General features: G+C 32.5%; 1 protein-coding gene and 2 pseudogenes across 4 annotated transcripts; all 3 read left to right on the top strand.

Moving 5' to 3' along the window:
• The first annotated feature begins 5,412 nt into the window (after positions 1-5,412).
• On the top strand, positions 5,413-6,332 carry LOC104704007 (brassinosteroid-responsive RING protein 1 pseudogene; annotated as a pseudogene). The gene has a single exon (XR_015562721.1). The product of XR_015562721.1 is annotated as a brassinosteroid-responsive RING protein 1 pseudogene (transcript).
• Positions 6,333-8,710: 2,378 nt separating this feature from the next.
• LOC104767355 (uncharacterized) lies at positions 8,711-9,601 on the top strand (annotated as a pseudogene). The gene is made up of 4 exons (XR_015562033.1): positions 8,711-8,938; positions 9,096-9,157; positions 9,238-9,342; positions 9,428-9,601. The product of XR_015562033.1 is annotated as an uncharacterized LOC104767355 (transcript).
• Positions 9,602-11,495: 1,894 nt separating this feature from the next.
• On the top strand, positions 11,496-13,385 carry LOC147942008 (uncharacterized). 2 transcript variants are annotated; one of them, XM_087456340.1, is made up of 2 exons: positions 11,499-12,050; positions 12,252-13,385. In XM_087456340.1, the coding sequence occupies exons 1-2, from the start codon at positions 11,499-11,501 to the stop codon at positions 13,383-13,385; spliced, it is 1,686 nt and encodes a 561-aa protein (XP_087312466.1). The 2 variants fall into 2 exon arrangements, with proteins under 2 accessions (XP_087312467.1, XP_087312466.1); XM_087456341.1 differs by having other exon boundaries at positions 11,496-13,385.
• Positions 13,386-14,563: the final 1,178 nt, after the last annotated feature.

Below are 14,563 nucleotides of genomic sequence, written 5' to 3'. Positions count from 1 at the left end.
GGTTCTATATTGATTTTATAAAATGATAAACTTTTGTAGTTCAGTTTGGTTTGAGTTCATTTTTTTTTTTTTGGTAGTAAATTTAAGATAATTTCGAATATAGTAACAATAATAAAGTTGTCAATTTTCTAAGAAAGAAAAAAATGGACATTTTTGGAGAGGCAGAAAAGTAAACTCTAAACTATATTGCTTGTCGAGAAGCGAGAGTACATATTTCAACGGAATTTGTTTTGTAGTGTGGGCCAAAAAGCCCAAATGCATCGTGAGCCACCCACGACATCCATTGGTGCTGACGACTTTTATTTTGGACTTGTTGTGTGGATGATGACCATCATTCATTCTTTCACTATCATTCAATTTTTTTGTTTTATTCCATCTCATAATCATTTTTTTGTTAAATTTTTTAATCATATTATATGTTAGTTTTGTGTTTGATAATGATTGCTTGTTATTTTCTTGATCACTAACTATCATTGAATAAATCAAAGAAAATGATGTGGTATAGAGGGGACAGAAGTTGATAACAAATCAAGTGATTTTTTATTTTGTTTGACTGATAAAAAAAAAACTCATATAAGGATTTGAATTCTCATGGTTTTCTTTGAACTGTAAATATGTATGTGTTAGTATTAGAGTTTCTTACTCGTGAGATTTGGCTACTTTTTGTATGTAAAATTATCTGCAAAAAAAAAAAAAAAAAAACAAACAAACAATTTTGGATTGTAACTTTGAACCTTGAGATCATTGCCTCATAGGCCGAGTGTAACGAAACATTGGCCCATATCTTATGGTCCAATTTATTCACGCGACCAGAGGGTTCTTCTACAGTAGGGCCCAATTAGTTACATGCGTTTTTGCGAGAAAGTGAAATTTTTACATGTATTTTTATGTGAATAAGTGATTTTAAATATCAAAAAAGTTAGAATTTTTCTTTTTTACTCGAAGAAAGAACAATAATAACGTGAAAAGAAAAAAAAAGACAAGAAATGCAGCTTTTTCTTTTTTAAAAGGACACAGGTGAAATTAACAACCAACATTACATATTAAAAAAAATATTTGGTCAGGTCATTATTAAAAACAAAAAAATTACATGTTTGGTGGGCGATAAGAATATAGGTTTAATCGAAAAAGTAATTTTGTCACTTTGCGTAGACATAGCCAGTTAAGATAATCGATTCCACTAAAACCTATATCAACTATATAGACATAGATATCTTATAGTAATACCAAAAAAAAAAACTAAATGTATATTAAAGAATTAACTAAAGTAATAGATGTATGTTAAATATTATACTATAGTAATAGTTGACAACAAAATATCTTATAAATATTAATGAATGCCACAAAAGTCTTACTCAATTGTTTTCAATAAACATAAAAATTCCAACCTCTTTTGGGTACTCCAATTTCTTTACTAGATGTTACACTGTTATACTTTCTTGTTTTGCTATTGTTAGTTACACTATTGTTTCCCTTGATGCAATGATATAGTTCAGTTATAATAAGTCTTGTTGTAAGACATGAAACAAACTAATCTTGTACCTAAATGGCTAAATCCTAATAAGTATATAGTATTTATGTTTATCAAGAATTGAAAGAAAAAAAAAGTGTAAAGAGAGGGAGGTGAATGGAAGGCACGTTAGTTTGCCTGCTAGAAGAGAAGGAGGAGACAATAGATTCGCTGCTTCAGTTCTTGTATTAGCTGTCTTTGTACTATTTTCATTTTTCTTTTCTTATTTTAGATCTTTTACTGTCTATCTTGTTATTATCTTACTTGAAATATAAAACTATAAATTAAAGTTCCGACTCAGAATTTTATTTTTAAAAATACTAATAGGTGACTGTGTTTGAACTTTGAACACATCTAGAAGACTAGAACTAACCATATTTTATCATACTAGTCAATAGTTTGTGACTTGTGTTGTTTGCGAACTGCGACCGATCTGTGTAAACAAATAATTGTTATTTGATAAATAGATTTTTTATTTTATTCAATTTGATAAATAGATAAATATTTATTATTCCATCTAACTTTTTAACGTTTTTATTCTAATTTTTTATAAAACAGTTTCATAAGCTATTTAAAACAAAACTGGTTCTCTAGAACATAAATATATAAATATATTTTTAAAACGATTGATTGTATTTCTCGGATTTATTTCTTTTTTCTTTTTCGTTTTTCAATGTTTGAAACTTTGAATTACTAAAATTTAGATGTATCATGAGTAGTGCCCGAGCCAAACATATATCGTGTGTCCACACAGGCAAACTGTACGGTCTGACATATACGGATAATAAAAAATATTTTTGTATAAATAAATTGTTAGAAAGAAACGATCCATAGTATTAAAAAATAATAGAAAGTGTAAATAATGTTAATTTTATTCCTAACGAAAAGGATAAAAGAAACGGCCTCGTGGTCCAAGTCAGTCTTCATGACCAATCATTAACATAGTGTGTTTTGTTCATATTTTTACCTTTTTAAAATTAGAGCTCAATTTTATTTTAAATTTAGTAGCCGTAGCTTATAAAATTAGCGTTTTTCACAATCAGTCTGAACACAAAATAGAATATAAATTAAAATTTGAAGAAGTTCTTTTTAAAAAGAAAACTTGGTTTATTAAATCTGGAATTGGTTGTATTGAATAAAAGTTGACACAGATATATTACTAATTATGGTTTAGCTGGATGTTTAAAATAATGAGAGTGATTAGTTGGTCGCTTACTGACAAAACGACAGTCTCTGACATGCAAAACTGGAATGAATTTTGTAGTTTTCCGTTGAATTAGCAGACAAGTTTCAAGTTAAAGATGTTTTACTACTTTTTAAAACTTAAAGCTACCATTCTAGTAATATATTTTTTTCACTGCAGCTCTTTCTTTTAATAATTTAAATCCTGCAAAGAATAACTAAAGCAAAAAACATGTTGCCACTACAGTAATCCGTACATAACAAACACAAATATACAATTTTATAGTTTAGACTTTAGACTGTATTGAATTTTATTGGGATAACTATAGGTGCTTTTGATATAATTTTTATTTACATTTAAATGATAAATGTGTTTTCATTATATACAGAAAAAAAAAATATCATGTTGGGGAAGACCACAAAAATGAAACTGAGATTAACCGGATAAAACTTAAAATTTAATACGAAAAATTGTAACATATAAATCACCTAAAATAACATAAGAGACCATCAAATCTTTATTTATGCTTCTAAGTAGTGGCAAACCTAAAAAAAACATTTATCAGGAGTCAAATATATAAAAAAGAAAGGTGTACGTAATAGAAAGTAAAAAATAAATTGAAATTTGCGAGAGAATTTGGAGATTCAACCACAAAATTTTCAGTGGTAGCCAACTATACCCTTAAAAATCAATGAAAATTCATTTAAATCATTTTATAGGATCTGCCATCGCATACAAGTTGCCACAGTAAAAACTGCTTACACTATTATATATTTTTTTTATCATTGCTCTTAAGTAATACACTTACCAAATGATATGAAAACAGAGTATTTTTCTCTCTTCAATTATTTTTGATTAAAATAATAATTAGTTTTTTCAAAGTTCTTCTTAAACTGATTTGGTTGTTAACTTGTTCTATTAATTGCCCAGACAAAAAGGATTAATCTTGGCTGGATTTAGCTGGCCTATCTGTTAATATATCTCTACTCTCTAGTAACGCCAAAAACGGACAGTTAGTAGACTATTTAATTATTCCCTAATCCTTGTTTCCAATATGTATATTACTCACATATATACATGAGTACTTTTGTGATAAACTTGATCTACTTAAACGTATATGTGGGAGTACATATAGCCTAATGTTATTTAAATTTACATAGATGCATAAACAAATTTACATATATAAAATCCTTAACAGATATATGATAATATATATATATATGTATATGTATATGAATTTCCCTGTTATATATCTATGTTACAGTTAATGTATAGTTATAAACTTATTATAGTTGCCACAAAGAAAAAAAGAAGTGTTGAATGTAGGAATGTGAAATGTTGGAGGAGAAGATGGTCATGGTGTGTGGTGGGTCAGTGCTGTTTTGGCTCTTTCATACATTTAGTCAGATTCCCCTATGACATTCTCCCTCTCCCTCTCTCTTCCTCTAGAAATAGATCCTCTAAATATTTGTATTCTAGAAGTATTAGAATAACAGAATCAAAAACGAAATTGAAGAGCTATAAATACTTTTCTACGTAATTAATTTGAGGTCCATAATCACTTGTAAAAACAAATATGACGATGTACATAGATTGATGATAGTTCAACCGGTCATTTTAAGATACAAACATAATTTGGAATTGAATTTAGATTCTGTCAATCATCGTAAGTATCACTGTGGTATCCAATAAACTGAGTTTAATAATTACAATTTCCTTTTGCTTTATTTTAAAAAAAAACTAAAACGTAACAGCCATTTAAAAAAAAGTTCTGGTATAATTTTATAGAATAGTTAATAATTTACATTCACGTGAAAAAAGAATCATGCAACAAAAAGTTCCTCTTACAAAACATTAAAAATAGATCTACAAAAAATGTGTGTATATAGACATTTTGGCCTATAGCATAGTTCAATAGAGGTAACAGACAAAATGAAATGAAATGAACCTAACTATCTGTCTCTCCACCTCGATTACTTGTCGTGTGTCTGGCTATTTTTATACTAATAATTTACGAATCTGACTAGTTTGGGTTATACGTAAAGATCAATTCTTAAAATGGAGTGACAGATTCAATTATTCAAAACTCGTTTTTTTAATAATCGGATGATATTGAACCAAATTCTAGAATAATCTTTGGGACTATTTAGAAAAGTTCTTACATCTTTGTCATTCATAACCAGTTACAATAGCTGACATCATAATTAAAACCGCATGGAAAATTTGAACCATAACCGTATATAAGTATGAGTTTTTATGTTGTACTATGTTAATTATGTGTATTCATGGGGTACCTCTCGCTACCATATTTAAAAGTCTATATTTGTCATACAATTTAACTCTTTTTAATTACTTTCATGATTACATGTTTCTTTTTTCCTATCTAAAAGTAAAACCTTTCTTCGCTACAACATCATAAGTCGAACTTTTTTTTTTTACAGTCGAACTGTAAAAAAAGTTAAAATCAAACGGAAGTTACATATAGTTATTTTAATGCTAAAGTCCAACGTAAATGGGAAATACGAAAATGATGTTTTTCTAAAATAAATGGATACAATACATTATTAAGTATATATAGGAATAAAAAAGAAGTCAATTAGTCTTTATATAATTATATAACCTAAAGAAACATCACCAACACATTCCTGGCTATATCCTTCATCTAGAACAATTATTAAAAAGAATCAAAATACTCAAGAAAAACACGCAAATAAGTGGACCTTATTGAATATTAAATAATTAATGCATTAATTAAGTAACTAATCACATCTAAACTATATATATATAAATCCCACTTCCCCATCTTATCATCACAATCCAAACTCTCTCCCTCTCTCTTCTCTCTCTCAGTTAACGTATCTCTCTCTAACGGCGAGGCAATGGGTTTTCCGGTGGGTTACTCCGAGCTCCTTCTCCCAAAAATCTTTCTTTACTTGCTTTCTTTCTTAGGTTTGATCCGTAAACTCATCTCCACAATGTTCAAAGTCATTGGTCTACCTGACTTCTTGGAACCTGAACAACTCTCAACCTCATGGCCCGACCCACCACCACCGACCTTAACCAAACCAGAGTCAGCAGCAATACTAGCCGGAGAGATGTTACCGGTTGTTAAATTCTCGGATCTAGACCGAACCGAATCCGAATGCTGCGCGGTGTGTCTCTACGATTTCGAGAACGAAGACGAGATCCGACGGCTGACGAACTGTAGACATATATTTCATCGGGGGTGTTTGGACCGTTGGATGATGGGTTATAATCAGATGACGTGTCCGCTTTGTCGTACGCAGTTTATACCTGATCACCTTCAACTTGAGTTTAACCAAAGACTTTGGTCTGAATCTAGTGGAGCTTCTTCTCAACTTGTTGATGATGAATCGTCATCTCATGAGAGGGAATATATATATTAATTATTTTAAATTATTTTCTAGTCTTTTTTCTATTTTAGAATTGGGTTTGGTGGGAGATGGATGTAAATATTTTTTTAAAAATAGGTAGTGGTTACAGGTTTAGTGAAAAAAAAAGAAGAAAAAATGTGTATTATCCATCCCTGAGAAAATGAAATTACATTTTGAGTTATTAAAAAGTTGTAAACTTTTTTTCTTGTTAAGGGAAATAATTATAAGCTTATTTGATAACAAATTACCGGATGTGTTTTTTTTTTTTTTTTTTTTTTTTTTCATACTGTCTATATTTTTGTTTAGAAGTTATTTTTTTTAATTGTTTACTTGTTTACACATAGCTACCTCCTCAATCATATCTTTTACTTCTTTAAGATAAGCGGCGCTTACCTCAATGTTATCTTTCTTTTTATAGTTTAAAATCAACATGCATAGGTCATTGGAGATAAGATAGTTTGTTCGTTCACCCTAACAACATGCTCAACTTAAAAAAATGTCAACATGTACTTGAAGTGTTCTATACAAACTTGTTAACCAAAAAGCTGAAACGCTGCTGAGTCTGAATCAACTGAGAGATCACAAACCTTAACTCTTAATCATTACGAGTTAGGACTTTACGAGCCAAACAGAAACAAGAGCATTTGGAATTAATAGACTTTTTTGAAGAGTTTCGTATAATAATAGAAGTAAGAAAGAGGTCCAGAGTTTTTGTAAACTAGTTTAAGCAAAGGCGTGTGACGCAGGGGAAGCTTCCCATGTGAATGTAAAACTTTGGAGTATGTTATGCTTTTCGCCACGTGGCGTACGTGGACTTGTCTGTGCTTTGGCTATTAGGCTATTACATATTGAGCCCACACGCTTCTAATCATTTTCTGCTTTCGGTTTTACCACAAAAATGAAAGAATAACAAATCATTTTTTCATAAAATTGGTAAAAATATGCGATTATATACATAAAAACTGTAAAATCTTATAATCAATCCTTTATTTTGTCCATCTTATTTTCAGTATTATGTGGATTACCAACCAGAATTTGTGTCATCATGTTGATTAAAATTAATTTTTGCAACTGGTAGAGTAATCTATATATACATTTTTGGAGACATTTATAAAATAAATCATGAAGTTAATATCTATTTAAAAGCATGTCATTGACATTAATTATTATTTTTATTTAATTAATTAATATTAAGTTTCTATTTTTGAAAACAAGATTTCTCATCCCAAATAAATTTCCAAAACAATCGGAACCACTTTTTTAGCACTAAGTATTAAGTTTATAATTAATTTAATTAATATTAAGTTTCCAATTTTACAAAACAATATTTTCTCCATACACAAATTTCCTAAACAATCAGTCTAATCAATAAACAAATTGATTTTTGATCTTGGAGGAGGATCAGTGGCCAAGATTATTGATCTCAACGCATTGATCTGAATATATTTAAAATTAATTTTTACTTTCGGGTTTCGTATGATGAATTTTGCGGACTAAAAATCTTTGAACATGTTGTCTGACCTGCCTAGCATGGCGGGTTTGAACTACATAACTAACACTAAAACTATTAGTTTATCTCATATATACTATAAATTTGTAATCATAGTTTTGAAAATTAACTTATAAATTATTTAGTATATGAAAGACCAAAATATTACACATACTATAACACATTCTTAATATTCCCAAAAAAAATAAAATACACATAAAAATATACACTAACATAATATATAGGCATGTACCTCTGTTTAATTCTAGAGAACAAAACAAATCTATAATTTTATATTCTATCTAATAACAAATTTAATGTAATTAAGTTATAAACTTTATAAAACGTAAGAAGAAAAAAAAATTCTAAACAAAATTCTAAATTAATTAGACAAATATTGATTAATTGAGAATTTGAATACTAAATAAATTAAAAATTATTATTTAAAATACAATAATTTATAGTTTAGTTATGCGGTGTATTGCGGTATACTTACAAACATGAAAGTTCTGTTTTTTTTTTTTGGAATGCGCTGAATTTTTCTAAGTATAGAGGGAGATGCCGTTTAATAAACTGATATATACTCTTCTAACATTTTGTTGTGGTTGACCCACTTTGACTAGAAAGCGTAAAGGCAACAAAAAAGCTGGTATGTGTGAAAGTTCACATATGAATCATTAGCTCTATAATATATAGTTTTGGACATTTTCATTATACCTAGATAAAACTTCCAAAGCAGTATAGCCCATCCTCGATGGTTCCACGTCCACCCCTCGTGCGCCAATTTGAACAAAAAGAATCGATAATTAATTTAAAAGTGATCATAATATCTAATTACAAAGACAACTTAGGTTGTGAAAAAAATATAAACTCACACTTACAAAACACTTTTGGTTCATAAGGTAAGACGAGAATGGGACTAACTTAGAGCATTTGCATCCGCGTATGAATGGGCTGTCCGATGCAATTAAATGATTTAATTTAAATCTAAATTCGACATATATTGAAGGAACGTTCCTTCATAGGGGACGTTTATTTCTCCGTCCTTCGTTACATGTGTCTGCGTGTGAGATGTTTGTGTTATTTCTCCGACTTGTTTTGCCGGCAAAAGCATCCATTCATTTGCTTATCTCATGTCTTCTTCTTTCGCTCTGTTTCCTTCTTTGAGTCCTTCTCCTCTCGCTCCAAGATTCTTATAAACCCTAACCCAATTCCCGAATTCTCCATTTCTCTCTCCATGCTCTGTTTTGAGGTTAAAAACGCATCTTTACTGAATTTGAGAACTCGAATTGCTCCTCTTCAACCCCAACGAGTTCGGTCCAAAACCCCTGTTTTGTCTGCTCAGTCCAGTTTCTTGAAAGGTTTGTTCTTCCCCCCCCCCTTTGTTTTGTACGAGTCGAATTCATTGTTTTAATTGCTTAGTTTATGTAATTGACCAAAAGGGTCATTAAGGGTTTGTTCATTGTTGTGTGGATACCGTCTAATTGATCAATTAAATTGATTGTGTGTATTGAACAGTTCTTAGAACCGCATGGAATATTGGGAAAGACGGAATTGAAGTTGGAACCAATCTTGTACCTGTGAGCTCTCTTAGTCCTGTCTTCACCAATTACACTCTAGTCTTTAGTTACAGTTTGGTTATGTTTTGGTTTGGTTGAAGGTCTCTGTACCTAGACCAGTTGCTAGAATCTCGGTGACGATTGCAGCATTAGCGGTTTCGTTGTTTGTTGTCAAGTCGTTTCTATCAACCGCTTTCTTTGTATTGGTATGTAATGCAACACCATCCCTATTCGTGGACTCTTTTTCGGTGTTTACAAAGCTAATTTACTATGAGTTGTTTGCGTGCACAGGGTACAATAGGATTTGCATATTTCTTATTCATAGCCTTAAACAAAGATGAAGCTCCTAAACTCAGAGGAGAAGATAAAAGTTCTGGTTCCAAACCATTGGATGATCCACTTGAAGAAGCAAAGAGAATCATGGACAACCAATGCTCATACCAAAAATTGAAGGAACAAAAATAAGAATAAAATATTTGAAGGACCAAAAATTGTCCTTCACCGATGCACATGGCCTTAAGTGACATCTCTCGAGGGACATAGTGGTGTTGAAGCATTGTTGGATGGATGACTTTAGAGGCTATATAGAATGTATGCCACCAAATAAAACTGATTGATGTAATCTATCAGTATTATTTAGTGTGTATTATAAGCAAGCATTTACTTCATTTTAATCTTGAGAGAGATAGAAAAAGAAAAAAAATACAAACCTGTTCCATTAGTTGTCTTACATTTCGATCCTATTTATTGCTTTTTGCAGCGCCTACCCCACACCAGAAATCCTTTCCGCGGATTTCAATGTGCTTACGGTCTCAGCATATGAGTCTCCATCAGGATTAACTTGGACAAATATAAGAGTTTTGACTTGTCCTCCTAAGAAACAAGAGAGTATAGTTAAGGAACCTACTAAAAGACAAATTTATGTGATAGATATAACCAAAATCTCAGTGTCTAACTCAAAGAGTGAAAATTGAATACCCAAAGAACTTTGAAGGACTTGACCTAGAAAAACAGACTCAGTAGATAAATAAGTATATTCTATATAGAGTCCTTAACTAATTGACCTAGCTAATAAGTATAATTTTTTATTTTTTTTGTCAACAAAGTACAAGATCAGTTCAAATGAGCCAATTAGAAGGAAAATCGTTTACATAGGTAATTAGATGCGAATTGATATTTTTTCTAATTTGCTTAATGAAAAATTGGAAGTGTCATAATTTATTTTGATTACTCATAATAAATTTAGATACTTAACCTTTATTTTATTATCGTTTTGATTTAATATTTTATCAAATTATGAGAATTGTTGCATAAACGATTCTACCAATTACAATTCTTTCTTATCCTAGTACATCTACCACATACTAGGGCTGGGCATTCGGGTAACCTGTTCGGGTTCGGGTATTACCCATTCGGGTTCGGATAAACGGGTTTAGAAAAATAGAACCTATTGGGTATTTTTAGATATATGGGTTCGGTTCGGTTTGGGTACTACCGAGTTCGGGTCGGTTTGGGTTACAAATTTTAGAACCCGATTGTTACCCGAACTACTGGGTACCCGAAAAATAATAATTAAAATCAATTAAATTTAAATAAATTTAGTTAAATTTTGACTTATGTGACAAAATATTTTAGATATTTTGATTATTTTTTATATTTAGGTATAAAACTAAATGAAAAATTCAAAATTATAATCATAATTTTGGGATAATTGCATTATATTAATGATAAATATTATAAATATGTTTATGCTTTCGGGTTTAATGGGTACCCAAACGGGTACCGGGTATTATCCGACCCTAACCCGAACTCACGAGTATTAGAAAATAGAATCAAATAGAGTTTTATAGGCAAACCCGTACCCAACCCGAACCCGGTTTTTCAGGTCCGGTTCCGGGTTGGGTATTCGGGTACGGTTTTTATGCCCAGTCCTACCATATACTACAAACTGTAAAAGTATAATTAATCTAACTTTTGGTAAAACGATTAGGCAAAAAAACTTATAGATTTTATTTAACCATGGTTTGTATTTTCTTTCTTTTTCTATCTCTCAATAATACTGATTGATATAATCTACACATTGAAATTCTCTAATCAAGTCAGAATAGTCCCTTTGCTTTACATTCAATTCCAATTTCAAGACACAAGTAGTAAAATAACAGCCAGCCATCACCAATTTACTCCAAAGCTTATTTATAAACCGGTTTGATCAAAAATTGGTTTAGTAATAAGCTCTAAACCAGAACTCCACCGGTTTGCATATCTCTCCGTCTCCGTGTAGGGTTTTTTTACGATTTGCAGAGAGAGAGAGTCGTGAGAGTGGGAGTGGGAGTGAGTAAAGAAGTCTTCTCAAATCGATAAGATGGAGAGATCGGTTTCATCGACGGCGAAGAGATTTGTTCGCCGGAATCTCCAGTGGAAAGGTAATCCTCGAACCGCTCCTTCTTCCTTTATTCATTGCTACGGAAGACGAGCTTTCGCTAGTGCTAGTGGTGATTACAGAGAGAAATTGAGTAGAAATAGGCTGAGTGATTTAAAGCTAGATGATGCAATTGGATTGTTCGGTGACATGGTACAGTCTCGTCCTTTACCTTCCATTGTTGAGTTCAGTAAGCTGTTGAGTACAATCGCTAAGATGAACAAGTTTGATGTTGTCATCTCCCTGGGGGAGAAGATGCAAAATCTGGGAATTTCACATGATCTCTTTACTTACAGTATTTTTGTTAACTGTTTCTGCCGCTCTTCTCAACTCTCTCTTGCTTTAGCTGTTCTTGGGAAGATGATGAAACTCGGTTATGAGCCCAGCGTTGTTACACTTTCTTCTCTTCTCAATGGTTTCTGTCACAGTAAGAGGATTTCTGATGCCGTAGCTTTGGTTGATCAGATGGTGGCAATGGGGTATCAACCCAATACGGTGACATTTACAACTCTTATCCATGGGATTTTTCTCCACAACAAAGCTTCCGAAGCTGTGGCTTTAGTTGACCGAATGGCTGAGAAAAGCTGTCAACCGGACCTGGTAACATACGGTGTGGTAGTAAACGGTATATGTAAGAGAGGTGATACCGATTTGGCTTTAAATCTGCTTAAGAAGATGGAGAAAGGGAAAATAGAGGCTGACGTTGTGATCTACAACACAATCATCGATGGTCTTTGCAAATACAAACATGTGAATGATGCACTCGACCTATTCAACGAAATGGAGATCAAAGGAATTAGACCGGATGTTTTTACCTACAACTCCCTCATAAGCTGCCTTTGTAATTACGGAAGATGGGATGAATCTGTTAGACTCCTAAGCGATATGATTGAGAGGAAAATCAACCCCAATGTAGTTACATTCAATGGATTGATTGATGCGTTTGCGAAAGAGGGGAAGCTTTTAGAGGCTGAAAAGTTGTACAAGGAGATGATCCTAAGGTCAATAGATCCTAATATTTTCACTTACAATTCGTTGATCAATGGGTTTTGCATGCACAATCGCCTCAAGAAGGCTAAGGATATGTTTGCTTTCATGGTTAGCAAAGATTGTCTGCCAGACGTAGTGACTTATTCTACTCTTATAAAGGGATTTTGCAAGTGTAAGATAGTAGAAGAAGGCATGCAACTCTTCCGCGAGATGTCTCAAATGGGATTGGTTGGCAACACAATCACTTACAACACACTTATCCAAGGGTTTTTTCAAGCTGGCGACTGTGATTCTGCCCAAATGGTATTCAGACAGATGGTTTCTGATGGTGTGTCTGCCAGTCTTATGACGTACAACATCTTATTAGATGGGCTTTATAATAATGGGAAGCTAGAGACAGCATTGGTCATATTCAAGGACATGCAAAAGAGTGAAATGGAACTTGATATCATTACATATAATACTATGATTGATGGGATGTGCAAGGCTAGGAAGGTGGGAGAAGCATGGGATTTATTTTGTAACCTCGGTCTTAAAGGATTGAAGCCCAATGTTGTAACCTACACAACAATGATCTCAGGATTATGTAGGAAAAGCTTAATGCAAGAAGCAGATGCCTTGTTCAGAAAAATGAAAGAAGATGGGATTCTCCCAAATAGTGGTACCTATAATACGCTGATCAGGGCACATCTAAGAGATGGTGACGAAACCGCATCAGCTGAACTCATCAAAGAAATGAGGAGTTGCGGGTTTGTTGGAGATGCTTCGACCTTTGGCTTGGTCACTAATATGTTACATGATGGGAGATTGGACAAAAGCTTCCTCGATATGCTTTCTTAAAAACAGTTTCATAAATCTCGAGAGAAAAGCAGTGAGGTGAATTTGACGTTTTCGCTTCTGTTCAAATGAGAAGTTGTTGTAATATCTGATCACTATAAAATCTGACTTGATTATAAAATATGACAGGTACTTGCTTTTTTGTTGAAAAATTGATAGTAGATAAAATTCAAAACACTCCAAAGGCCACGCTATATTGGTCAGGTCACACACCATTAACATCTTATCAGCTTACAGAATTCCACGATTATCTCCTGTAAGACCACCAAAAATGTTGTAACCATGATTCAGTATGAGTTAAATACTGTAAAAGCTATGCAGTTCACAATAAATTCACACAGGAGGTGAGGAACAAAAACAAAAGTAATATAGATTAGTATCAGTACAGTAATGTTCGCGAAGCTTATACAAAACTGTAACCACATATCTATCTGCCTGCCTGTAAACATGAGAACATTCGTTAAGAAATAAACAACATGAAAACTTAATTGACCTCATAGATGCTGCTTTCAAGGGAATATGGTTTATTTGCTCTCTGACTATTCTCTCTGAGGATGAAGAAAGTGTTTTAAGAAAGCATATCGAGGAAGATAGACAAAGCCGCATCAACATAACTCATCAATTTGTCCTGAACCAAAAATCTGAACCGAAAACCCGAACCGGATGTTATAACCTAAAATATACGAAACCAAAGTACTAAACCGTATAGAAGTCAGAGTGAACCGGTCGGTTAGTAAAATATGAAAGATGAAGAAATATCAACCGTCCAATCCCGAACTGATCCAACGGCGGTAAAAAACTGAAATCACTCACACTCTTCTCGTGACTCTCCTCGTGAGTAGTGTGTGTTTTCTTTTTGGTAGCTGAAGATGAAGAAACCCAAATCAGCTGAAGATGAAGAGATTGTTGGCGATTGCATCGACGGCGAAGGTATTTGTTCACCGGAATCTTCTAGGGAAAGGTAATCTTGCTCTTTCTGGTCATAGTTATGATTACAGAGAGAAATTGAGTAGAAATGGGCTGAGTGATTTGATGCTAGACGATGTTGTTGATCTGTTCAGTGAGATGATCAAGTCTCGTCCCTTTCCTTCAATCATTGAGTTCAGTAAACTGTTGAGTGCTATTGCTAAGATGAAGAGGTTTGATGTTGTCATCTCTCTCGGCGAGCAAATGTAAAATTT

This window comes from Camelina sativa, chromosome 7 (assembly GCF_030686135.1).
Source record: "Camelina sativa cultivar CO46 ecotype springtype chromosome 7, ASM3068613v1".
NCBI classification, from domain to species: Eukaryota; Viridiplantae; Streptophyta; class Magnoliopsida; order Brassicales; family Brassicaceae; genus Camelina; species Camelina sativa.
The sequence above is the reverse complement of the archived record's forward strand: the minus strand, read 5'-3'. Positions and strand labels throughout refer to the sequence as shown.

Coding starts and splice junctions, on each gene's coding strand:
- LOC147942008 (XM_087456341.1), top strand. CDS start 11,499: ATGGAGAGATCGGTTTCATCGACGGCGAAGAGATTTGTTCGCCGGAAT.